Raw genomic sequence first — 25,518 nt, 5'->3', positions numbered from 1 at the left:
AGAGGTTGATTCTGCTTTTCTGAAAAGAGGCCACCCCTGCTGTCTTGGAGCGTTAGCCAGGATCCGGGTCTCGCTGATTTTCTTGTCGGCACGGGGGGGCGACGTGGATTGCTGAACACGGGATTGACCCCGGGAGAAGCAACACCAAATTTGGCAAAATCCGACACAATACCCCCTCCTCCTTGGCCTGCGCCTTGCCGAGGGGGATGGGAGACGTAAGTCAGGGTGGTTCTAGCCCTGTTGCGGAAGATTTGAGCGAGATTGATTCTTGGACAGTTTTGATTCACTGCACAAAATGGTGGCTTGCAAACTGTGACAGTCGCCTCCATCACAGTGCGGAGGTGCGTTCATTCTGAGAAGCATTGGACGAGGAAGCAGATGGACACCAGTACCAACGCCAAAGCAGAGCAGAAACATGGGGAAGCCCGAGTTGAACTGATATTACTCGTGGTCGGTGGAGGCTGCGAGAAAGTAAGTGCTGAGGTGAGAAACAGTCGAGACGCCAATTGCTGGGGATGCGTGGCAGCGCAGTTTGCAGTTCGCATGCCGCAGGCCGCAGGCAGCTTGACGTCATCCGCAGCCTGGTGGGCGCCCTTCGGCCTCATGGCGCCAGACTGCGCACAAGGCTTCGCGATGGAATATCATGGCAAGGGGGAACAACACACTACCAGGACATTCAAGTTTCATTTCATCATTCAGTAACTTCACTGCATTGTACGCAATCTTCAGTCATGTCTAGCAATCCGCTCGACTCATCATTCGACCCTCGTCAATGGTACCCATTAACCCCGTTCGTGACGTGCCCATGGCCATTCCTCACCATCTTCTCCTTCTGCACATAGTCGACCAGGTCTTCGATCGTACAAACCTTGAGTCCCCACTTGCGGCCAAACTCCAGACAAGCATCGCGCCTCATCATGCCGGGTTCGCGCATGGCCGTCTGTCCGAGGACCGGCTCTCCGTCGTCAACCATCTCGCAGATGACCCCGACTTTGGCCTTGCCCGCCAGGCGACAGAATTCGACCGCTGCTTCGGTGTGGCCCGTTCGCTCCAACACACCTCCGTCCCTAGCACGGAGTGGGAAGACGTGGCCAGGTCGGCGGAAGCTGTCGACGGTGGCTTTCTTGCTGGCGAGGGTGCGGCAGGTCAAGGCGCGATCATGGGCCGAGATGCCGGTGCTGACGCTCTCGTCATTCGAGTCAATCGAGATGGTATAGGCCGTGCGGTTGGGATCTTCATTGTCCACCACCATCTGCGGGAGGGCCAATCCAGCAGCGAGTTGGGAGGTGATGGGGGCACAGATGAGTCCACTGGTGTAGCGAACCATGAAGGCCATCTTCTCGGTGGTGACGTCCTCGGCGGCGATGATCAGGTCACCTTCATTCTCACGGTCTTGAGAGTCGAGCACCACGATGAACTCGCCGTTGCGGAAGGCTTCGATGGTGGATTCGATGGTGTCGAACCCCTTGGCCATGTTGCTGGGGGGCTGCATGTCTGATGGACTTTGGTAAGAGGGTGCGGTAGTGAGCTTATGCCGCGTAAGCAGTTTGTGCCCTTCTTCCCCGTGTGTCTACCCCGGCAAAGACTCTGTCCTTGCCACGTCCTCCGACTCTTCCGGAGCGAACAACAGCCAGCAACTAGTGCTTGGGACTGTGGTCAGTATCCCAAGCGATTAAAATCAGACGTAGTCGTGAAGGAGATGGACTCCTCGTGTGTCTCCCCAAAACAAGACTCCTCGCAACCTCTCAAAACGCTGACTTCCGAACCGCTGAACGTTTTCTTTTTTGTGTCTCCAAGCAACCAGAAAAAAAAAAGCTTTGTAGACCGAACCCCGCAAAAAAATAGTTCCGCGACGATTTTCAAGACACAGTCAAAATACTCCGTACACTGTGTCGGATTGGCAGGCCGACGTCCTGTAGATAGTTAGAATAAAAAGCAACCGGGGATCCTTCTTGGAAGATTGCGGTCTGTTCACGGAGGCAGCATCGAGGAGGAAAAAAAGAGGGGGGGAGGGAGGGAGTGGAAAGTGTCGGAATGATATACTTGGGGGGGGGGGGGGGGGGGGGGGGGGGTTGTGGGGGGGGGGGGGGGGCTGGAGTCGAGACCCAGAGACCCTCGCCGGGCGCACGGGTCAGACGAAAGACGAGGCGGCTGCTATACCGCGGTACATTTGTCATGTGCGCTTAAAATATTGGTCAGAAATGATCAAGCGATGGGTTGAAGGGCAGAGCATGATGGGACAAGAAGTTTGCCTCGGCCGGAAACACTCGGGCGAGATGGTTCTTGGTGCGGAAAAAGCCAAAAGTGAGAAAGAGAAAGAAAAAGCAACGCCTAGAAATGACGCTGCTACATGGTCAGGTTGTTTGGCTGGTTGACGCCAAATTGTGCATCGATGGGCATCTGCGGCACCGCATTTTCCCACACGAGTCCCGCTGTGCTTGGGCGCCAGATTCCAAACGCCAAAACTCCAAAATATTGTCATCTGCTGTGAGAAGCCCCCTTCCCTTACTACTTGTATTGCTCTGCCCAAAGTCGTACAGTCGTAGCCTCGTATCGAATCAACACGGGTGTCCATCCATGGCCCAATGTTGATGAATCTATTCCTTGAGCAACACCAAATCAGGCGGCAAAAACGTCGACTTTCCGGCCTCGTGGACCTCTCGATGGTGTCTCAACCTCGGCACCGTCGTCTGCGGCCGGCTTTCGAATCGAGTCTGGATCCCGCCCGTAAGAGAAGAAGCCTCCATCTCTCACTCGCTCCCAGATCTGTGCCATAAAGGTGGTCTCCCTCGATTTCGCTGCAGATGCACTAGCCTTGCGTGATTCCTCCACCATCGACGTAGCCTCTTCCAACAGCGACTCTATCTCAAAGTCTTCGACGGGAGGACTGCTGGGTAAGGCTTGGTTGTCCAAGTAGTCATCTATAAACACCTCTGACCTCAACTTGCTCCCAGAGCGGACACCTGGCGTCAATGGTGAGAACGCAGGTCGCATCGGCGTGCCTTGCCGATGTTCTGGGACATTCATGTGGTCATCGGACCGTCTTGCGCTTGTAGGACGAAGCCGGGGTGTGAAGGGAGAAAATGGCGGGCGGCTAGGTGTTCCTCGCTTAATGGGACTCAAGAGGCCAGCCTCGTCCTCCATTCGAATCGGACTCGTGAAAGGCGAAATCTGTGGTCTTTTCGCCTGTGCTAGAGGGGACAGTATTCCTCGCGCCGGATAGTCGGAAGGATGCCTGGCCATCTTTGTAACGGATCTGTCCTTCTTCGGGGTGCTGGATGAGACCTGTCTCGGCTTCGCAGGACGACGGATTTCCACGATTACCCTAGCTTTCTTCTCGGGTCTGTTCTCCTTCCCCGGACATTCTTCCATTGACTTTCGTTTTCTTTTCGGCTGCTGCGACTTCGTCACCGTCATATCAATCTCTCCTTGCCGGAGCCATAGATCGTGCCGGCGTCTCTTCAGGTCGTCTACCCAGTCATCGCAGTCCATGGCCACAAAGTCGTCGATGATGCCGTCCCACACACTCTCTGCTGGACGAGTACGATTGACAAAGATCACTCTTCCTTTGCCATTCTTGTGTGAATGGACGGCTTTTGCGAATTCTCGTACAATCTTCTGGAGCCCGAAAACCTTCAGCGACGTTCCCATGATGATCAACACGTCTGGTTGACAGCTGGCGTCAAAGGGGATCAGCGGCGTGAGCAACGTGTTCGAAGGGTGGTCTTCTCCATAGAGGACGATGTTCGGGCGGAGCGCGCCTACTGCAAGACCGCGTTTCCCACTCGCTTGTCTTTCGTCACTCTTGTCGCGGCACTTGGGGCAGTCCGCCGCAGCTCCCTCAAGATAGACCTCGGTCTGCTCATCGGTCCAGGGATACTGCGTAGAACACATGGTGCAGCGGAGCTTCTCTAAATCACCATGTAGTTGCACGACTTCGCATCCTCCATCAAAGTCCGTTCCCGGTGTATGTGTTGGACGGGGAGCCTCGTAGTGCTTCTTCATGAACCGGCGTTTGTTTCCCTTGCCGCGCGCCAGATCCGTCACAAGTCCTTCTCTTAGCTCAAGACCGTCTATATTCTGAGTATAGCATCTCATCAACCGACCGCCGTCGCGAAGCACCCTGACGAATTTGTGCACGGAGCTCGTGGACCGCACCTCGTCGCGGATTTTCTGCCGAAGAGAAGCGATAAATTGGTAAAAGATGGTGGTGGATTCGGCATGTTGAAACACTCGCGAGTCAAACAAGTCCTGGCCGCGCAGGCGCGACGAAGGACTCGACGATACTCTTCGGCTTCTCGATTGGGACGAACAAGGCTCCTCGTCGACAGCCAGGTCTTTGAACCGCGCATGCGTAGGCGTGGAAGGCTCTGATGGCGGCGGTGTCGGGAGCATGGTCTGCCCGGGAATCATGTTGTACAGTCCATCTTTGGAGCGGAAGTCCTTTGCACAGTTAATATCAAGCCAACCATGGTAGCCGTGACACGCACAGGAATGCCACAGCTGGTACTGATGCCTGCGCCAGTCACAAGCAAGACCTTGTGCGAGTTCGCCAGACAGTCTGCAATTTCTTGCAGTGCTCGCTCGTCCTCGCCGGTCACTTCTCGAAGGCCCATGTTGTTGTTGTTTTTGTTGCACGGAGTCGTGGTTTCAATATCTCTGGCCTAGTTTTGAACTGGAATACCTCTCGTCAGGGTTGAAATCGAGAGAGGTTGGCTTGAGTATAGCAAAGCATAGGCCAAGAAGCAGCCCTCAATCGCCTGTCGTGAAATATGTAGTCCAGATGCTGAAGCTGCCGTTTAGACCGATACTCCGTGCACTTCGCGTTCCTGACCGACGCGTCAATCGCGTTCTTTTGGTCGAGAAAAACGCGTGTTGGTCAGGACAAAGGGAGCATAGGATTCTCTCAAAAGCCCTCCTTCATCGGCATGAGGCGCGATAGATGTTTGCGAGCAATACGTGGAATGGAAGGAACCAGTAGAGTATTCAATGGGAAGCTCCAAGTTGTTTACAGGCCGAGGCGGTGAATTTCCCGAGTCGGAAGCTCGAACGATCGGCCGCTAAAAACTTAAGCTTCACTAGCTTCCCCTAATCCTCCAGCCACTGAGATCATCCGCGGCGCCCTCTGCCCATTTGCCTTCAACCCGCGAACAACAAATCTCCGTCCCATGTGCGACTCTTGATGCGTAGGAGAGATGCATGAGCCTTGCGTCAGCCACTATCACCTTCCGGCTCCAGTCTTCTCCTCTTTGGCGCAGGCTCCGCCAGCGACGGGCTCTCGGAAGGCAGCATTCTCCCATTGCTCTCCCACTCAGCCTCGTACTGGACAGACCATCCCATACAATCTTCAACAGATTTCCTCAGCACTCGTGGTCGAAGTCCCAGGTCCTCGATTGCTTCTTCCTTTATATTCTTCTCATCTTGAGTATCTTGAAGACCGAGCAGAGCCAACAACCGGGATTCTTCCCTCCTTCGGGCTTCTCGGTCCATTCTCGTCAGGTAGAGGTCTTGTTCTTCCTCGAGAAACTGTGTCCGCTTTTCCCTTGATATCCGCGAAGCCGAAGGCTCATCAGATGATGAATCATAATTTTCCACGCCAGGATTGTTTGCTTCTGGCCCCTCGCTTTCCGCGTCGGAGTAGCTAGTGCCTGCCGAAGACTGCTCATCGTCATCAGAACCAGGGCTGTCTTCATTGTCGTCCGCAAGATCGCCCATACCCGAGGTTTCCTCCGAGGGTGGATGGCTTCTTGTTGATGCCGCCGATGTACTCGAACCTGACCTGGTTCTGGGACGACTTGACAATGTTTCTTCCACTTTCTCGAACGACATAACGGCCTTCCCATCCACGCCTCTTCGATGTGCGTCGTCCACAACTCTTAGACCATTTCTCCTCGCCAGCCCAATCCAGAACGACTCCGAGTCCTTTTTGACGCCCAACACATCTAGAGCCGCAACTACGTCTTCAGATCTGACAAGTCCTCCGGGTTGGTAGTCTTTGGTCGCCGCAGCACGAACGCGAGACTTGGCAATGAAAAGAGACGATTGGATCAACCGACGTGCAAAGTTGACGATCAAGTCGTAGAATAGAGTTATACAGTCCAAGGTCAGCGCTGGGCGTTGACTCTCCTCTGCTATATTTTGCCAGAACTCCGGGCTATCAGCAAGTCTGTTCATGAAGAAGCGCTCGCTCAGCACGAGAAATGTTGAGAGATGGAAAGCCTGGACTGCTCTTTCAGAAATTGGCGCGCGTGCATCTTCAGAATCTGGGTCACGAGTGTTTCCAGATGGTTCCAATTCGTCGCCCTTCTGATCCAGCTCAGCGGCCACGTCATGATCGATGAACCATAAGTTATTGCCGGTTTGACCAACAGTAGCGTCGTATTGTTCCTGAAACGCTGACAAGGCGGCTGCAGCCGTGTCAAGGACATCTTCACATTCACGGCCAATCTCAATAGCAGCAGGGATGTCGGCGTGGGAGATGTTCTTCGGCTGTGCTTCGAACCGTTGACGGTCCGCCTCCTGTCCTCGCAGGTTGTCCAGGTACGCTTTGATCTCGACCTCAGACTTTGTGCCAACCAATATCGAAAGGGCTTTCAATTCATGTCGTCCTTTGCGACCCAGCGCGTCATACAGCCTGGATTTTTCTTCGGATCGCCAAAGAACGGCCCCGAGCTGAGTTGGAGGTAAGTCGTCGCCGAGGTTGTCTCTATCCTCGGTCTCGAATGTCTCCTTGAATATTTCGAGATATTGGTCCCGGTAGCGTTTGCGTAGACGATCCCATTTTCGATGGTGGAACACAGTCGGCTCAAGAGCATCTGCGGCTGTTGAGAATGGCACAGCGTGTGAATTTTCAGGGTCATATATATCCGCGTCGTTGGCTCCTAGGGGAGGGCTATTGAGCTTTGTGATGACCGTGGCGTCGCCGGCGTCATCCTGGCTGTCGTCGAGATCCATGTCTAACTCGCTCCCTCCAGGCCATATGGCGTGTCGCTGACTGCATCAAGAGGTGAGACCTGCCGAATGACATTTTACTCCGGAATGAGTGATACATGGAACATGTCTTTGATGATGTAAATAAATGTCGACGACCAAGTTCGATGTGAGAATTATTTAATATTGCTTGTCCCAATCTAGCATGTCTGCCGAGTAGCCCAAATTCCAATTTAGCGCCTGATCTGATTGGCAGATCTTCTACTACTGCCTGGAACATCCCATCTTTGTCGCGGCTATCATCTCGAACCTCAACCTTTCGATCAATCCTCGACTTTATCCATGAGGACCATGTCCTTCGAAAACAGTTGCACTTGCATAAAGGACCTTTCAAGCAATGACAACACCTTCCGCGCAACGTGACGTCGAGCTATACCGCGAATGGCACAAAGAGTTGACCGACAAGTATCCCAATCTTCGCTATGAAGACTACAAGCGCTGGTATCCGCGGCCAGCATCGCGGAGCGTCAGGATTGCGTGTGTAGAGTTTCACTCTAGCACTCAGGTGGAATTGTCGACAGTATATGGTGCAGAGGGATTCCGGAAGCAATACGACATGCCCGCCAAAATAGCAGCTACAAGCAGTACACCGAGGCGGAGACTATTCATTCTGGAGGAGTTCGATGATGAAACACGGGCCGCGGTGGGCCTGCGGCTCCAGGTCGACCCTCAGGTCTTCCATCGGCACGCGAGGGTGGCGCTGTGGGAAAGACCGCATAAAAGGGCCGGTAACACGCTGCCGTTGCCCAGCCTCGCCGACGCGGACAGGACCTTTGCGCTGGACTATGTTCAGATGCTGCATATGAATACTGAACCAGTGAAAGAAGACGAGGCTTGGAAGCGATTTACCATGAGGGCGAAGGGAAGTGAGCGCCACATCGCCACAGCGCGTGTCGATGACAGCATGGATGGAGTAGGGACACTACAGTGCAAGATGTCATTCTGGGGGAAGAGAACGGCGCATGGTGGATGGGACGGTAAGCCGCGATCTGTAGGTTTGGGGCTTTTTGAGCTCACTAGTGCAGCAATGCTTCTTGTTGACGAGCCTTTGCGGTACGCCATGTATGGCTCCAAAGCCGATAACGCGATCGCCAAGCAAGAATCCGGTCCCGAACCCTTCCAGGGCGGCTACGCGGACTTCATCCAGTACGATTCGTTGGAGGACGCTCGGAAGGCCCTTGCTCCCCCTCGGACGTCCATGTTTGACGATCTGTGCTTCTACTACCGGACTCACAGCAACCACCTGGAACTCACGCCGAACCCGGGATCAGTAACCTTGTTTGCACAGAAGATCGTCGCCTCGGAGTATCTGCTCCTACTGAGCTACTACCGTTTCGTCCTTAATCATCTCAGCTGGACGTTGACGCGCAAGCACAGTCTGGGGGCCTTCGATGTGGGTCGGGTGGAGCGCGCATGGAGTGACTTACAAGCCTACCACCGCCGACTCATGGATCATCGTCACAACGTAGGGCTCCTGATTACAGCGCTACAGCTGCCTCGAGGTTCAGAGCGGGTCAGATGTCACACGAGTCAACCAAGCGCACCAAGCTCTTGGAAGGACACTGCCTCAGATTTCCTGCATATCGAAACCGAGCTGGAACGACTCAAGCAGCATGCGGAGGGCTTGCAGAACTCCTTCACCAGTCTGGCTGGAATCGTGGGAAATCGGCAGTCGCTTGATGAGGCACGGAGCGTCAGAGTCCTGACGGTTCTGGGCATGACATTCTTGCCGATGTCGCTCGTCGCCGCGCTACTGAGCATGAGCGGTGACTACTTGGCCGGCGAATCAAGGTTCTGGGTGTACTGGGCGGCCTCTGTACCGTCCATAATTCTAGTTTTCGGTCTTTCGTGGCTTGCTGTCCATACTATGGGAAGCAATAAGGGTCTAGCGTAGGTGGGAGCTCTGTTGCGTGTTCCTAGCCCCAATCCGCGAACCGTGGGTCCGAAACCACTGATCAAGTTCAGCCATCACGTAGCCAGCTGCTCTTGTGCGTGCATTGTGGCGAGGATGTACCGCTGTAACCCTCGTTGCTTGTAGGCAGCCGAGATTCCACAAGCCCAAACAGCTGGGTGAAGCATCGGGGAAGTATCCAAGCAATTGATGGGACCGACGCATGGGTCCAGGGAAGGATGCCTTTCCCTCTGCGACCTATGGGCAGATGGAGGGACGAGGCGGACTCTTGGGTTGTTTTAATCAGTTTTTAATCTTGCAGTGAAGTAATCCATCAATGCCTCTCCCTCGTTTGCGTGCTTCCGCATCATATCCATTAGACTACCCCAGCTATCCCTGCCGCATCTTCAATCTTGACCGGGCGACAGCCATGGTGGATAACACTTTCCACAAGTGCGTTCATGTCCAACTGATCAGCGCCTACGCCATCAGTCCCAGAGATATATAGATCTAGAGCAGGGACGTAATAAGTCCAAGAGGCCCAGAAGCCACGATGACCCCATGCCTGTTGCCCAGCAAAGGTGTCGTTAAATATGCCACACCCAGAATAACCGGTCTTCTCTGTCGTAAACATCAGCTGCAACGATGCGTTGTTCAGCACTCGTCCCGTATGAAGCGCCCTGGTGAAATTGTTGAGGTCACCGCTGTTGCTTACCAGTCCACCTGCACCGTACAAGTCAAAGCTCGCATCGGCGTGGGTCGCATCCGCGCCGTCGAGATACTGGCCCGCCCGCGCGAGGACGTTTTTGGGTGTCGGCTCGAGAATTTCCCAGTACGTAGATGGCATGTCGAGGGTGTCGAGTCTGAGCAGCGTGCGGACCGCCTCTGCAAGGCCCAGATCTGTCAGATTTTCGACGACCAGGCCAAGGTAGGTAAATCCCGTGTCGGAATAGTAATAGCGTTCGCCTGGGTACCCAACACCTGTCACATTGGCTGCGGCCCATGCCAGGATAGTCTGCTGGGTCCATCGATATTCTGGATTCGCCGTCACTTCTTGCAGCCACCTTGGATCTGTGGCGTGGTCCCCCAGTCCGCTGATGTGGTGTAAGAGCATCCAACTGGTAATCTGGCTGGCGTTTGAAACTCCTTGTTCTTGTTCAAGATAATTGACGGCCCATGCCGGCAGGAAATTGACAACTGGAGCGTGAAGGTTTAGTTTGTTTTGCTCGACAAGCCGCAAGGTTGCCGAAGCCGTGAAAGTCTTCGTGATGCTTGCAATGCGCCAGGGGGTGTCTTCCAGGTAAGGCGGCTCGTCAGCGAAGTGGCTGAGGTTGGAATTCACGCTCGTTTTGCAATCGTACCCACAGCGTTGAGAAGACAGAGCTAACTGGATGCCTGGAAATTCAGGATGTCTCGCCATGACGTTTGTGAGGTAAGGGGTCACCCATGGTGGACAAGCTTTGGCGTTAACTCTGGCGATGGAGAAGTAGACGGATAGCAGTGTAAGTAGATACAGATACGGCGACATTTTGACAAGGGATCATGGGCAAGACTTGACAAGACAGTCACAGGCTTGCTTGATGAGCGTCGCAATATATATAGATTGGCTGCGTAGAAAAGATCTGCCTTGACTAATTCTCCACATTTCCCGACAACACACTGTATCCAATATAGGATGGTCAGAAGAGGCACGAGATCTCGTTGGGCATGGCCTGGATAGACTACTTTCCTGCAAGGTCCAGATCAAGTAGTCCACGACGACAACAGCCTCGGCAGAATAATGCATCAGCTTGATCCGTAACAAGAAAAGCCGTCATGCTCGCTCGAGTCACCTATTTCAGCATAGCCCCATGTCGACTCAAAGCGGTGGCTGTCGCCTTCCACCAAAAGCCGCGTCTAGAAGACCCTGTTCTTGTTCATGCATGGGCCTTTGCCCGGTAACTTGATAGTCTTGACACCTTCGAAGTCCTTATGGAAGCTAATTCGGGAGGTATGCAAACCCGACTCACGCTTGTCGTCCGTTCTTCACAGTCAGATGCCTAGAATGCGACCACCTCACGCCACATGAGACCAAGTCGTAGAACCACCAGAGGGACAATCACCGCCGTCGTCCCGACACGGGAAGCACAAAAGATATGAGACATAAGAGGGTTATTCCACATGCTGGCGGTCATATTAACCACCGCTTCCGTGGCCTCCGGCATGATCGCATGCCCGGCTGGCTTCCTTTCAAGCCATCTCCGTTGTAGGTGGCCACGTGCGCTGTTGTACAGCGTTTGGCTTCAGGCACAGACAGCGCCGTCATCTCCAAGAAAGATACTTGGCCGCCGAAAGTTTGGCCAGAGGGGTATAAATATGTCTGTGAAAACGCTAAAGAAGTTGAAGCGTAGGCTAACCAGTCTGTTGGCATTTCATACCAGACTATGAGCTCGAGCGCCACGTCGCGTGCAGTCGAGTTCCCGTGTTATTTCGAATCGTTGACCTCTTGTCCTCGCCTTGAACCGGCTTTGCTGAATCTCAAATATATTTTCGATCCCTTGCAGTTCCTAGAGCTCGAACAACAAGTGGAGACATGATATCAACCTATTGCTGTCGCTCAACCCGGCCTAGAGGGTCGATCAGCGTCCTAAAGGCTGTGATCCAACTTCATCTTCTGATATTCTCCGCATCGTCCATCTCGAGCGTTTTCCAGAAGATTGCTTTGATCACTCGCCGACCAAAGCTCCTTTTCTCGTTTCCTTGTCTCTGACGGTAGAAGCCGCCATCGCCTCTTCTGTCAAGCATCCAAGTCGATGTCCTTGAGCTTGATGCCCAACGTCCAGTCTCGCGTCCACACTTTCCTCAACGCGAAAATAGTTAGGATGATGGGAGCTGAGAGGTAATTTTGAAAGAAATTGGTCACGTTTGGCGGTCCTCCATACGGGCAGAGGGCCACGTAGAAACTAATGATCAAAATTATGACCGAGAGGATGATGGCGAAGTATGACCCATATACCCCCATTGGCGACTTGAAGGGAAGGTCATCGATGGACCGGTTAGCAGCCTTCCACGCTTGTCGGAAACGTATGTGGCAGAGACATATTGACGCCCAGAGGAACAACAAGCCCAGTCCGGAGATTGAAAAGAGCCAGGTGAATACCGTGTCGGCCTCGGCAGACAGGCTGATGAAAGCCAACAGTCCCACCAACAACTGGACAATCACCGGCCCTACTGGACGCCCTTTACCATCAATGTAGGCGAGAACTCTTGGCGCCATGCCATGCTGAGCAAGAGCCTGCAAAGTGCGAGTTGCGCCATAGGTACAACTGTTGGCCACAGAGAAGGTGGAAATTGTGATGACTGCGTTGAAGACCGAAGGTAGCCCCTTGACTCCAGCATACTGTATTGCCAGGACAAATGGAGAAGCCTTGGTGTTTGCTCCTGTGGCACCCAGCAGGTCTGGAGAGTTATTAGGGACAATGATGCCGATTATGAGCGAAGACAAAACGTAGACGCCCGCAATGCGCAAGAGCACTTGTTTGGTGGCCTTGGGCAAGGACTTGCGAGGGTCTTCAGCCTCCGCAGCGGCCAGCCCGACTAGCTCAGATCCTCCATAAGCAAATGCCGCCAGGACAAAAACCGAGGCAAACCCAGCAAATCCTGTGGCGTGATCAGTGCCCGAATGCCGTGCGCGAGAACCAGGGCTCGAGCTTACCGTTTCGAAAAGCAGAGTTGCCATCCTTCCCACTCCAGTAACGGAAGCCAATATACCCACGATCATCGGTGGGTACTCCTCCACAATCTACGATGATCCCGCTATTGGCTAATTAGGGATTCAGGAGGCTCACTCAATCTTTCTCAAGACACTTACAAGATGATGAACCCAGCCACGGCAATAAGTTTGATAACCCCAAGGACGAACTCAACTGTTCGGATGTCAGCTTACCGATAATGCTGTTGGAAGAGGCCACGCACCTTCGCCGTAACCTCTTACGCCGAAGAACTGCACGATAGCAATCACGGTGAGGAAGACTGCCACCCATATTCCAACATTATACTCGTGCCAGTAGTTGATGGTTATGCCGGCGGAGATGATCTCAAAGGGGAGAGTGATTAGCCATCCTATGGCATCTGGTTGTTGTCAGTCTGGCGTAACGTGGCCAGGCCAGCGTGAGAGGGTACTAACATTGCCAGCCTATTGTGAAACCCCTGGAACATGACTTTCGTCAGTTACAACGCACCACGAGCTGCGAGCATACGCTTACCAAGCCGGGTCGATGAAGCGAATCATATAGATGTAAAAGGCTCCGTTCACAGGATACATGACCGTTAGCTCGCCTAGGGCCAGAATGGTACAAAGCACCAAGAGCCCTGTGATGCCGAAGCCAAGGAGCAGTGATGCGGGACCCCCAAGAAACAGTGCACCTCCGGAACCAACAAAGAAACCGGCTCCAATTGATCCCCCTTGAGGTTGAACCTTGTTAACAGAGGCCTCTCGCTGTTACGAGAAAGAGCATACCTATGGCTAACATCTGCATATGACGTCCCTGAAGCCTGCGACGAAGTCCATTCGGCGATGTTGGCGTGGCGTCCTCGATTTCTATAGGCATGCTGCTTGATACATTGGTGGAAGACACCTCCTCCGGCGCCTTCTCCGTTGTCTTCGGCTGGGAAGCCATCTTTGGCAAATTTATGCAAAGAACCCGTGAAGAAAAGAACCAAGACTGATGATAAGAGACTTCTGGACATCGGCAAGAAGGGTGATTTATACCTCATATTCACCTACCTCAAGAGAGCGCGCTTTCACCTCCATGGCAGGTCTCCACAGATCAGTCGACCCCCGGATGGAGAGGCAACGGCTGGGAATTGGTTATCTTGCTTGTAAGAAGGGGGCCAATGCCGACGTCTTCTCGTATTGATTTTCATCCTGCTGCCAACAATGACAACAGAGCGACCGTCGGGTGTCTGGGAAGGCAATCCACGACGAGATCCTCGGTCGCCATGCCTCACCAACCACATTCAACTGGAAGTGTAAGGCTGCTCTACTATGTACAGTCGCTGCGGCTGTGGATCTCCATGCCCTCGTGTGAAATGAGCCAAGACGCCAGTAGCGAAGACAAAAGCGGGCCGGAGAATATTCCTCCAGCCTTGGCTAGCAATTAATCCACTGGTGGGCCCCTTTACACCAGTGATTGGATATCAGACCAAAGTGGGCAATCCACGGCGAAACTCTAAGCCATCCTAAGACCTTCCCCTGCTGGGTTGTGCGCAACTCGACTACTCTCGAGGGTCATCGAACGCACAGCCATGACCTATCCACTCAGACGACTGGTGCCGCCACAAGGGAGCAGGGCTAGACTGTAAGTTGGCTCAGCTCATGGATCTGCGCGATTTCTTCTCAAAGTGTCGTGCTTCTCGGATAGGAAGGTGGACACTGACAGAACGTTACAAGGGCCTGCGGTGGATACACACGATATCTTTCATCCTCAAAGTCTCTATACTACCCAAAAAGCCGCATGGATATAAATCGAGGCTTTAAAGGTCTCCTGCTGAGGGCAAACTCAAGTCTATATCGTTCGTATTGGAGGTTCATACCTCTCTGCCCGCGTTCCTCCTAACAACTTCCCGCTACTCGGCTCAATATGGTTGAGTCCGAGCTCATCCCCGCTGTCAATGGAGTGGGGTCTCCCACACTGAAAGCACTTCTTGAAGAGTCCTATGATCGCTATGTGATGAACAATGCGAAGTCTTTCGAGTTGTTCCAGTCCGGCGTAAACGACATGCCGGGGGCCAACACCCGTTCAGTGCTGCACGTCCACCCTTTCCCGATCACCATTGCGCGAGGAAAGGGTGCGAACCTCGTCGATGTTGACGACCACGAGTACATCGACTTCCTGGGCGAGTTTTCGGCCGGGATATACGGACACAGCTCTCCAGTAATCAGACGAGCCATCACCGACGCCCTGGACAAAGGCTGGAGCTTCGGAGGCAAGAACGAATACGAAACCCAATTGGCAAAGATCTTGGTGGAAATGTTCAAATACAGCATGGATTCCATCCGGTTCTGCAACTCGGGGACCGAAGCCAACCTGATGGCTCTAGGGGCGGCTGTCAATTTCACTCGTAAAGACAAAGTCAGTTACGCTTCTCCATGGTCACGGTGATTCACCACGTATCGTATTTGGCCTGCACTGACGTCCTCTGTCCTTCCAGATCCTCGCGTTCTTCAATGGATACCATGGCAGTACGTTGATGTTCTTTGAGCGTGAGCCCAAGTATAGCCTGAACTCCCACAAAGATTTTGTCATTGCCCCTTACAATGACATCGCGGAGACCGAGGCAATGGTGTCGAATCTACCCAAGGACTCGTTGGCGGCAATCATAGTGGAGCCGATGCAAGTCTCGGGCGGCTGTCTTCCCGGCACGCGGCGATTCCTACAGTATCTTCGAGACCTGGCCGACAAACAGAAAGCGGTGCTCATCTTCGATGAAGTCATGACTTCGCGCTTGCACTACGGAGGGCTCCAGGTTAGCCTGGGTATCAAGCCTGACATGACTACCATTGGGAAATGGCTCGGCGGAGGGATGAGCTTTGGAGCCTTCGGGGGCCGCCGCGAAATCATGCAGTTGTTCGATCCTCGACAGAACAAACTTCATCACTCAGGCACGTTCAACAACAACGTCATCACCATGGCAGCGGGTGTGGCGGGCTGTACCATGATGGACGCCGTGTCTTTAAACAACCTCAACGCAAGAGGTGACCGGCTGAGACAGGAAATCTCTCGGCTGATCGAGAGGCGATTGCCCGGAACGACCAAGCCAGACCATAAGGGGCTCAGGCTGATAGCAAGAGGACTGGGGAGTCTCTTTGTCGTGGTCATTGTGGGTCCGGAGAGAGAGCAGTGGCAAGCACTCTTGTATCATCATTTGCTGGAGCAAGGGATTTACATTGCCGCTCGGGGCTTCTTGGCTTTGACGATCGAGATCACCGACCAGCATTTTGAGCCCCTGTTGAAGGCGATCGAGTCTTTCATCGACAAGTACGAGGCAATTTTCGCCTAGAAGGAGGTACAAGATCCATTCAATAAGATACAGTTGCCCCTACAGCGTCTCTGCCCTAGACTTGAAGCCGACGTCGACCGCGATCTGAGTGCTCTTTGCGCATTCCGACCCATTAGAATGCCATTCATGCCAGATATTCTGCCCTGCCATGAAGGGAGCATATGCTTAACAACGAGGAGTGTGCTTGCCGGGGAAAGGGGGTTTGTTGTAGTAGTGTTATTTACTGCCTTATCGTATACGAAGATTTTTTGGTTCCTTGTATACAGTACAGAAAGAGTTCCATCGATCAGCACCTGGTGCCCAGCAGGCAGACCTGTCCGAAACCTGCCTCATTTCCATTCCATCAAATGGCTATACCAGAGTCTTGAAGGAACGTAAGCACTGAAATAAAAGCAATTTGCGGCCGCCCTTGAGGTCGAACGCAGGGAAGCCCGGGATCGTGTTGCAGACCTACCAACGACAATTTGCTGTCCAGTCATGGAAGTATTTGCGGCGATCGCAACAAAAGCATCGGCACAGTCGTCGAGTTTTGTCTGTCAAGATAAGACCGTCGTTGGTTCAGATCGCAGAGCAATGGGGATGAGGAAGTATGTCTGTATACGGGACGGAGAGACGGACCTCTTGTTTGAGTACGGCTCTCGCAATGCCAACTTCTCGCGCCGCCTCTGGAAATTGCATGCCCTGTGTGTAACGAGATTGTAAGAACTGATCAGCCGAGTCCAGAATTATGGCAGGTACTGCACAGAGCTCTTGGGATTGGAATATCTTTTGCTTACCCATTCTGTCAGCAGAAGCCCCGGTAGAACCGCGTTGACTCTGATCTTCGGGCCTTGTGTAGAAGCCAGACACTTCATCAGTCGCAAGCCTGCAGCTTTGGTGACGCAGTAGCCCATGCTGCTGCCGTGGACGGTTGTGGCCTGTTGAATGAGAGTGAAAGTCAAAATCATGATCGGCATGGTCTGGGATCTTTTCTGCCCTTGTATTACTAGGTCTCAGATCAAGACCGTGTAGAAAGGGAGCCACGCGTTCAGGAAAGACTCACTGAGATGGAGGATGTAATGATGAAGACACCGCCATCGGGGTTATTGTTAAAGATTGGTGCGGCATGTTGCATCAGCGACAGTTGAGACATGACATTGACAGCCCAACACTGTACAAAAGGGTGGTCAGCGAAATCGATACATCCTTCCAGCCATCACTGCCAGGCTCCGGTCTTCCGTCTTTAATTTTAAATCACCTTCCGTTGTCTTCTTGATAGCTTCAATCGGCTCTTTCTTGCATAGAATGGCACGGGTGCGGACGGACCTTGTTCCATTCATCATGACTGAGAGCATAGAGGTCTCCAAATGTCGAGAAACGAGTCCACCCGGCGTTATTGATGATGATATCGAGTCCACCGAGGAGCCTGACGGTCTCTGCCACCAGCCGCGCAATGTCCTCCGTAATTCCAATATCCTGGAAAAGGAGCATCAGTCTGGTCTGTCACGAGAGTGGGCCCAACAACTGGTCGTCGCTGTTCCGACCCACGCACAGCTTGAACAGTAATGGCATGAACTCCAAACTGGCGTGAACACTTTTCGGCAACTTGGTCGGCGCGCTCCTTGTTGTTCACATAATTGACCGCTACATCGGCACCCTGAGCGGCGAATTTCTCGCAGATCACAGATCCTAAGCCCCTACATGTCCGCAACGATCAGTACGATGCACCCTATACTTTCAGGCAAGATTTCCGTGCGGGAAATGCAGCAGATGTATCAATAGCCACATTCGTACTTGCCTCGAGCCGCCCGTTACCAAAACCTTTCTCTGTTTCAATGAGTACGGCATGATGCTGAACGAACTTTCGACAGTGTTTCAGGGCTCAATTGAAGTTTACCAATGACAAGTTCTGGGCGAGGAACGCAGACTGAAGTTATATCATGGTGAAGAGAACACAGGTCCAGCCACAGATGGACCTACATCTCTTGCTGCACACGCCGTGGGTTGGTGAGTAAGAAGGGGCTTGGTTGCCGATTGATAGCCGGCGAAAGCCCTTAAGCAGTGGGTCAGAAATAGTCTGATGACCACAATTGTTTCATTCCGAACATCCAAAAAGGCATCTCAGGAAGAAAACACCCGCAAGCCTGGCACTAGTTTTTCGCTAACAGGAAGCATTGGACCTCATCTCAGATGCCCCACACTACACGGAATCTTCGGTCAAGTTGGCCACCCTCGAGGCTCGTATCCATAACCTAGGTGGCTGTGATCATAAAGTATAAGGCGGCTCGAGCATCAGATTCCCGCTGCTGAGGCCCCTGCTGGGTTACTAGAGGCCCGTCATGTACCCTAGTCCGTTTGTCGGCCGCAGGACAGGTTTGTTGATTGCTGGGGAAGACCGGCTGGCGCGTCGACGTCGTGTCTAGCATTGGGCACGCGCATGGCCTCAATGTCTCGTGAATCACAGAGACGAAAGGAGCATGTACTTTAACATGCTCCTACAATGCCCGAGATGCTGTACCCACACTGTTTCTGGTCGGCAGCACTACCGTGGATCGTACTTTTGAAAAGGGCTGCCCTCGCCCGATTGAGGCTGGGGGGATACCGTCGAAGTTTTGACTTCGTTGACCAAACACACAACCATTCTGACCGAATGCATAAGCCCCTATCTTACAACGCAAGATATGAACAGGGCATGCCGGAATCGAGCAGAGACTTAACGAGGAACAGAACACCCCTCATGTTCACCACGGTATCTCGGTCACAAAAGTAAGATATTCATGTTCAGTCCTTTCATGACCTGACGCCAATCGACCAGAACATCGCCAGGGTCGCACTGTCGCTCGCATGCCAATCTTTCGCGGTCCGACCATACCTGGTGAACGACACGTTGCATATCGCGGCGGTTTTTAGCGCCGTGGGCTCTGAGAGTCTCGAGGCATTGCATGGCTAGGGCTTGAGCCTCTAGTGTATACGCCTCTGTGGCTGCAACGAACACTGGCCAGACTGACACCGTGCCGTGGTGCATGGCGATGAAAGCCGTGGCGTCCTTGAGGACCTGTAATACGTCGTGCGCTACCGACGAGGGCGTGCACCGAAGGACGGTGCAAAACAGGTAGATCGTCACTGCGGTGTTGAAAAGTCGCAGGTGAAGCCTAGTCAATGTGCGCAATCGCGGTTGGACAGTGACGCCGCTCAGTCCGTGGTGGCATATATATGCCTCGACTTTGTCTGCCAAGGGAACATGCGATAGTTGGAGGATCTCGCTAACCTGAGCAATTGTGTCTGCATCAAGCTCTAGCCGCCCGTGAGCACCACCTCTCCGATTTATTCGGGCTTCAAGGAGTAGTGTTTGATGTATCGCTCTCAGGATATGGGAAGTGCCGCCCATCGTGTACCCGAAGACGTGTTTCGTCATCAGATCACGCAATAAACCATCGAGCTCACTGACACCGTCAGCCGTTGCCGGACCTAAATAGTTGTTGTTGACAGTACTGGAGATGAGTACGGATAGGGCGAAATTCTGTGTGACGATATAGGCCTCTGGAGATTGCCTCCACGGCTGCTTGTCCAAGTATTGACTGACGAACGCCTGGGCACCGCGGATGTGGATTTGCCACCCCGAAGCCGCGCCTTGGAAGACATGCTCAGCTAAAATGACGGTATAGAGAGCCGCCAACACGGTGGTGTATTCCCTTGATGGCGCGACCAGGCTCTTACTGAGCTGGTACAGCGCGATCCCACAGTGGCGAACCGCACTGGCTCTCTCCTGCAACCCGCGTTCCGCGCCTTTTAGGTTAGCTAGATGGTACGCAGATTGGGCTAGCAGTGCATGATATAGAGCTTGTGCTCCCGTGGAACGTGTGGTCTGCATGGCGAGGGATGGGTAGACGGTTTTCCATGGATTGAAATCGTCATCCAGGGGAATCATGCGCTTTGCGAGATAGGACAAGAAGTGGTGGAACAATCTATTTTCGTTGTAACTCGCATCCACGTTCCAAGGTTGGGTTGGCTGCGAGATTAGTGATATTGGTGTCTTCTTTGTAGATCGACGCAGAGGATCCCTGGGTTCCTGTTGAACGAGGTCCTGTTCTTCACTGACGAGCGTATCGCTCTCGGCCCCCACGAGAGTGTCCAGGCTCCATTCTTCAGGGTTGGAAGCCTGTGAAGTAGAAGTGCCAGTGCTTTGGACGCTGGGCGTGCTCTTGTGTCCCTGTAATGGCCCGAAAGTGAGGAATCGGAAGTCCGCATCGTTCAAGTGGACAGCCCGTGGCGACGGAAGAAATTCTTCGCCCATGTTCGCATCATCGGCGTTGACAGGCTTGGCTTTGTCCTCAACTCGAGGGAAGACGGTAAAAGGGTTTCGGCCTTGGTGCAGTCTGCATCGACATTGTCTGTATTGGCTGTGTTCGCAGTCACGTATTAGATGATCAACCTCCTCCAACGTCCACGTCGGATAGCCTCGCCACGTCAAATGGCAGGGAAAGGTGCGCCGTTGTTGTGGAGCATAGCTCCCTGTCTTGGAATTGACCCAGACGAGATTAAAGTGGTAGCCTTCGCAGGTGATGTTCGAGCGCCTGCACTGCGAACAAGACGGGAGGGCCGCGTCACAAGCAATGTTTCGTCGGCGGCATGTCCAGCACGCTGTAAACGTCCTCGACGAGCTTGCTCTAGTCATCCCGGCCTCGAGATTGCAGAAAGCTGGCGAGGTGGGGAGACACGGCTGGATACCCACGCTTGTTGCGCAACCTCGCACTGTCACTCGAAGACCATTGATGTGGCTTGGAAGAAAGATCACTCCATGGTCACGCTGACAAGCGAGGGGAGCTTTCTGGGACCTGGGGTGCCAAGAATACCCGCCAATCTGGAGTTGATAAGGCCTTGCTGGTAGAAGGTGCCGAGGTCGGAGCCATTCGTGTCCGACCTTCTATACAAATGGCGTATTACGAGCCGCTTTACAACACGTCAGGTCTCCACGAGCGAACCCGCAATACTTTACTTAGTACTATAGTAGTAGGGTAAATATAGCTGAAGCAAGAAACAACGGACTCTCTTCTAGAGTCCTAACTAGTACTTTACTCTAGGAGAAGCAAGCTCAGACCCTCTCGGATAGTATTTAGCACTTATTTATCCCCAAGAGGGTAACGATATCACGGGCCGCAGCCGCGCCACTCTCCATGGCCCCTTCGATTGACCCAGGTTCCATGGTGGCGATATCACTGCCAGCAAAACGAAGGCGCCCGTGCAGCTGTCTCATTTGCGGCGCAGCGCCAGTGAGGTTTCCAGGCCTATGCATCATCCAGCCTCCTTTCGAGAACTTGTCTTCTGCCCAGTTATGGCCGGCGGTGGCGATCACCTGGATGTCCGGCACGAACTTTTGCAAAGCCGCCTGGACCGCATTGCGATCGTCCGCTCGGATCGCAGCGGCGTCCGATACCATAGCAAAGATCAATGTGTCGCCGGCGTGACGGCTCTCGGTCCTCGCCGCGTTGATCGGATGTTTGCCGACCGGGGCGCACATGCTGAACGGCTCGATCTCGCCCTTGACCCGGGCCCAGATCTTGGTTGCCATGACCGGGTTCTTCTGGTCGATCATGGTTCGCACGGGAGATGGAACGTCGGGCGTGATCTTCACATCGCCAAGGGTGTTGAGCGGCAATGCCACAATGACTGAACGTGCGTGGATCACCTCGCCAGAAGTGCTCATCACTGTGACCCGGGTGCCCTCGTCTGTGATTGAGTCCACGACCGTCGACAGCCGCACGTCAGCAGGTGACTGCGCCAAAATGGCGTCGATGAGACATTTAGTGCCGCCCTGGATTGACCAGGTGCCGGCCGTCTCGAGAAAAGCGCCGAAATTGCCAAAATATGTGGCCACTGCTTGAAGAAGCTGGGCCAGCCCCTGTTCCTCGTATGAATGGACGACACCCGACAGTGTCCCATCGAGCAAGTCTCGCTCGTAAGGGGTGAGCTTGAGTGAATCGATGCGGTCTTGGAGTGACTGTTTCTCAATGTCGTTGTTGTCCATCAATGTCACGTCGAACGGTGACGGAAAGCGAGAGCGGGCGTCTGCAAAGAATCGTTCCAGCAGCGGGCCAACTGCGGCCTCGTACTCTGCTGTCGTTCCGGAATGCACTGTGTCATCCGCTAGCCAGTAGCATTTGTTGGATTCCAACGGTGGCAGCAACGGGATTTTGTGTCGCGACAGCTCGTGCCACACATGCGGCTGTGTCCAGTGCACGTAGGCGCCGCCCAGTTCCAGATCAACCGTGCCGCCGAAGGCCTTCTCCACGAAGGTGCGTCCACCCACTCTACTGCGAGCCTCAAGGAGGGCGACAGAATATCCCTGTGAGGCCAGGTCCCGGGTAGCCACGACACCGGCCATGCCGGCCCCGACGACCACCACGTCGAAGAAGTCCTTTGTATTCGGCTTGTCAATCATACTGATTTTGGTTTCGAGAACTAACCCGGCGCAGTGATGGATAGAATGGAGTTTGGCTTGCAGAGATCTTTCTGCCGTCTACGGGCATTTCCGCTCGTTATATTCGGTAGCCAAGGTGAGAATTTGGCCAATACCTCTGACAGAGCAGTGATGCACACTTGCCGGGTTGGACTGCAGTCTGAAGCTTGTACGATGTGATGGGGAGAGGTGAAAGCGACTGCTACCCCCTGTTGTGGGCGGAATGGAAGTTAAAGACTGCCGCGGAACCGCGCCTCCGTCATGATAATATCGGAAAATGCCATGCAAAGGCGTGAGGAAGTGCTCATTCTGCTGAGCAGCGACGAAATCTCTGCACGTACTCCGTCCAGTGACGTGGAATGGGCTGCTACGAAGACCCAGGCCTTCAGGAGTAAGAGCATTTTAGATCTTAATGGAGTAAAGCTCCGGCTTTTCTACAGAGCTACTAGTTCTTCGAAGCTTGCGGCATCTGGGAAGGTGACCAAGGTCTTTCGGAACTCTTCCAACGCCTGCCGGCATATAGTAATGTTGGAGGTCAGCTCCGAAACCCGCTTGCCCTCTAGCTGGCTGATTGAGCTATGTACTTCCCCGGTCAAGGCCTTGGCTGCAAGCGTATGGAGCTGAACCATCATGAACGGATTCTGTACAGATGAGATTAGCAATAGTGGGGTTTTGCCGTGGTGAAGCCACGAGACTCACCGGATGTGCCGCGATATCTTGGATCTGGCTCTTCAAGCCGCTGCCGCCTTGAAAGCCGGGCCGGGACGTGTTTTTACACGTCGAAGCGATCATGGACACTTGCTCAGCGCTAATCAGGCGCTGCCATTTACGCAGTGCACTCGTTGACCGCAGAGCACTGTGGAGGCGCTCCATTTCTGGCGTGAACTGTTCCTGTTCCTGGGTCAGCTGGATCTCGAGTCTCTGCGCAAGATCACAGAACACTAGAATGGCGAGATCGGTGTCGTTGGAGGTAAATGCTACAGTACGCCACAGCTCGCAAGGGGCTTGTTCAAGGAGTCCTCTTATGGAACTGTCCAAGATTCCAAAGGTTGACCGCCACACGCTAATAAGAGACAGCGTGGTCCTGTAATGGTGAAAGATATCGTCGTAGTTGGGTTTGGTCGCTGGAATACGTTCGATTGCCATGGTCAATCCAGCGACGGACCGCCACATGACGACTGCCGTGTATGCGGACTGCCTTAACTCCCGGAGAATCGTCTCATCAGATGCTCCATTGTGCCAGAGTGTTGTAAACGCGACCACCTCTGGTTCGGTCGCTTTCAGACCGGAGGGCCACATACTATGCCCGTGCAGTGGTAAGAGCCACAAAGTGTCGTCTCCTGGTTTTGAAGCGGTCGTATGTTCGCGTGATCGCAACGTCCCCAAGTGGGACATTTCGGGCCCGATTGCCCCTGTCCTTCCACGAGATGCACCAATTGTCACAGCATTAATTAGATTAGCCATCCACTCCACAGCTCCGATTAGCTCCAGGATATATTTCCTATCCTTTTGCGAAAAATGCGGGAAATTGAATATGCTTGCTGGAGCTCTGCGTGCATCGGCGACGGACTGAGTAGGAGAAACCTGTGTATCTATTGAAAGACGCGCACGGGCTTGAGCGCAGAGAGTCTGTAGGCGACGGATGCCTTCGCATAGAGCATACTCGGCATCTTCCTCGAGCTCCTCATAATGGTCTGTGGAGCCAGGACGGGGTATCAGGCCGAAAAGAAGCAATGACAATGCCACACGAAACGAGGTGGTGGCCGCAATATTTCCAAAAACCTTCTGCTTTGCGGCTTCCCACGCAGCCGATGCAACATCGTGGCTATATTGAAGGTTGCCGGAAAAGTCAGACTTGCTCGAGTCCTTCTGCACGACACTCGCAGTGGCGAACTGCGCCGCAAGAGCTATTGCAGCCCACTTGTACGTCTCTGTGATCGCCGCGTCTCGAGATGTCATAGAAATGCGGTATGGGTGCGAACGATTCCGTTGAAAGAGAGCATCCAAGACACTCACAGTGTGGAAAATTTGCGGTGCAGCTACCTTCGATCCCCATAGTTCGAGGCTTCTGTCCCAGCAGCTTTTGATCCACGAATTGGCCTGGGTCAAATAGTTGGATAAGCCGGAGCTGTCGCTCATTGGCGACAAGGCAGCCACACCTAAAGAATATCCCGGAGGCATACTCTCGTGTGTCATGCAATGGGAGATAGGGATGTCGAAAATGTCAACGTATAGGTTGAAGTGCTGAGAGCATGTTTCTTGAGCCATCATTTGCCTTGCAAGATTCGATTCTGGAGTAGGTGGTGACACAAAATCTTTGAGCCACGAATGCTCGTCCTCTGTATAGGGGATGAGGTTTGAAGGAGTTTCTTCCCTAAGAGGAGGAGGTGTAAGTCTCGGGCGCTTTTTCCCACGCTGCTCAGACTGTTTGTTTGCAAGCCATGTGGCGGTGCATTTCATACCACGGATTCTGCACAGCGAGCACGCTTTTGACGGCTTCTGCCCTTGCACGGATATGTCTTTCGACAAGTCGCAGGCTCGCTTGGAAGAGCGACATTGGTCGCAGGAATGGTTCTGCCGGCGCGGAGCTTGCTTCGTAATCTTCGGAGTCGGAGGTTCTTGAGTCGGAGCATGCTTGCCCCAATCTGAAGGAGTGGGACTGACTAGGTCAACTTCGTCACCAGAGCTGTTGCGATACGAGGTGGTGTCCGTGTTGATGCCGAGCGTGGGAAGTTGGCTGCTGTCCCGATCACCCACGAGGTCGGCGGGCAGATGGTGTTGGAATGTAGTGGAGATGGGCCGCCAGTGATACGGATCATTGTCTGAGGGCGCTTGATCTGCTGGAGTAACCATGAAGATACTGGGGTCCCAGAATGCATCGACCGTGGAGGAGTCCACACTGCCCAGGTCATTATCCTCTATTTCGCTTGAAAGCTGAGGCAGATCGATCGCAAACTGGTTGCCTGAGGCTGAGGGCAAAACTTGCCAGCCACTCTCGAGTGCAGCAAATGCGTCAAAGGACGGGAAGTCGTGGGAAGTGGTGAAAGTCATTGTCGCCGTGCTGGGAGAGAATATAGAAGGGCAGATTGACCTGATGATCGATGAAGTGAACAATAGGAAGTGAATATGGCTATCTTGCTGTGCTGGGTGTCTAGATCAT

At 53.5% G+C, this 25,518-nt stretch overlaps 6 protein-coding genes across 6 annotated transcripts; 2 read left to right on the top strand and 4 right to left on the bottom strand.

The window, feature by feature from the left end:
* Positions 1–664: 664 nt before the first annotated feature.
* PV07_10679 (3,4-dihydroxy-2-butanone-4-phosphate synthase) lies at positions 665–1,995 on the bottom strand. Its single transcript, XM_016398028.1, has one exon. The coding sequence runs from the start codon at positions 1,490–1,492 to the stop codon at positions 770–772; it is 723 nt and encodes a 240-aa protein (XP_016245219.1). The 5' UTR covers positions 1,493–1,995; the 3' UTR covers positions 665–769.
* A 375-nt stretch (positions 1,996–2,370) lies between these two features.
* On the bottom strand, positions 2,371–4,959 carry PV07_10678 (uncharacterized protein). The gene is made up of 2 exons (XM_016398027.1): positions 4,491–4,959; positions 2,371–4,443 (listed from the first exon to the last, which is right to left on the bottom strand). Exons 1-2 carry the CDS (start codon positions 4,614–4,616, stop codon positions 2,620–2,622), a joined length of 1,950 nt encoding a protein of 649 aa, XP_016245218.1. The 5' UTR covers positions 4,617–4,959; the 3' UTR covers positions 2,371–2,619.
* A 33-nt stretch (positions 4,960–4,992) lies between these two features.
* PV07_10677 (uncharacterized protein) lies at positions 4,993–7,059 on the bottom strand. Its single transcript, XM_016398026.1, has one exon. The coding sequence runs from the start codon at positions 6,952–6,954 to the stop codon at positions 5,212–5,214; it is 1,743 nt and encodes a 580-aa protein (XP_016245217.1). The 5' UTR covers positions 6,955–7,059; the 3' UTR covers positions 4,993–5,211.
* A 991-nt stretch (positions 7,060–8,050) lies between these two features.
* Positions 8,051–9,077, top strand: PV07_10676 (uncharacterized protein; the record flags this gene model as incomplete). The annotated part of the gene is made up of 1 exon (XM_016398025.1): positions 8,051–9,077. The coding sequence occupies one exon, from the start codon at positions 8,051–8,053 to the stop codon at positions 8,882–8,884; it is 834 nt and encodes a 277-aa protein (XP_016245216.1). The 3' UTR covers positions 8,885–9,077.
* Positions 9,078–14,450: 5,373 nt separating this feature from the next.
* Positions 14,451–15,922, top strand: PV07_10675 (uncharacterized protein; the record flags this gene model as incomplete). Its single annotated transcript, XM_016398024.1, has 2 exons — positions 14,451–14,994; positions 15,074–15,922. The coding sequence occupies exons 1-2, from the start codon at positions 14,503–14,505 to the stop codon at positions 15,920–15,922; spliced, it is 1,341 nt and encodes a 446-aa protein (XP_016245215.1). The 5' UTR covers positions 14,451–14,502.
* Positions 15,923–18,659: 2,737 nt separating this feature from the next.
* Positions 18,660–20,576, bottom strand: PV07_10674 (uncharacterized protein; the record flags this gene model as incomplete). Its single annotated transcript, XM_016398023.1, has 1 exon — positions 18,660–20,576. One exon carries the CDS (start codon positions 20,574–20,576, stop codon positions 18,660–18,662), a length of 1,917 nt encoding a protein of 638 aa, XP_016245214.1.
* Between the last annotated feature and the right edge of the window lie 4,942 nt (positions 20,577–25,518).

This window comes from Cladophialophora immunda, assembly GCF_000835495.1.
Source record: "Cladophialophora immunda strain CBS 83496 unplaced genomic scaffold supercont1.6, whole genome shotgun sequence".
In the NCBI taxonomy this organism is placed as follows: Eukaryota; Fungi; Ascomycota; class Eurotiomycetes; order Chaetothyriales; family Herpotrichiellaceae; genus Cladophialophora; species Cladophialophora immunda.
Note: the sequence above shows the minus strand (reverse complement) of the source record. Positions and strands in the feature narration are given on the sequence as shown.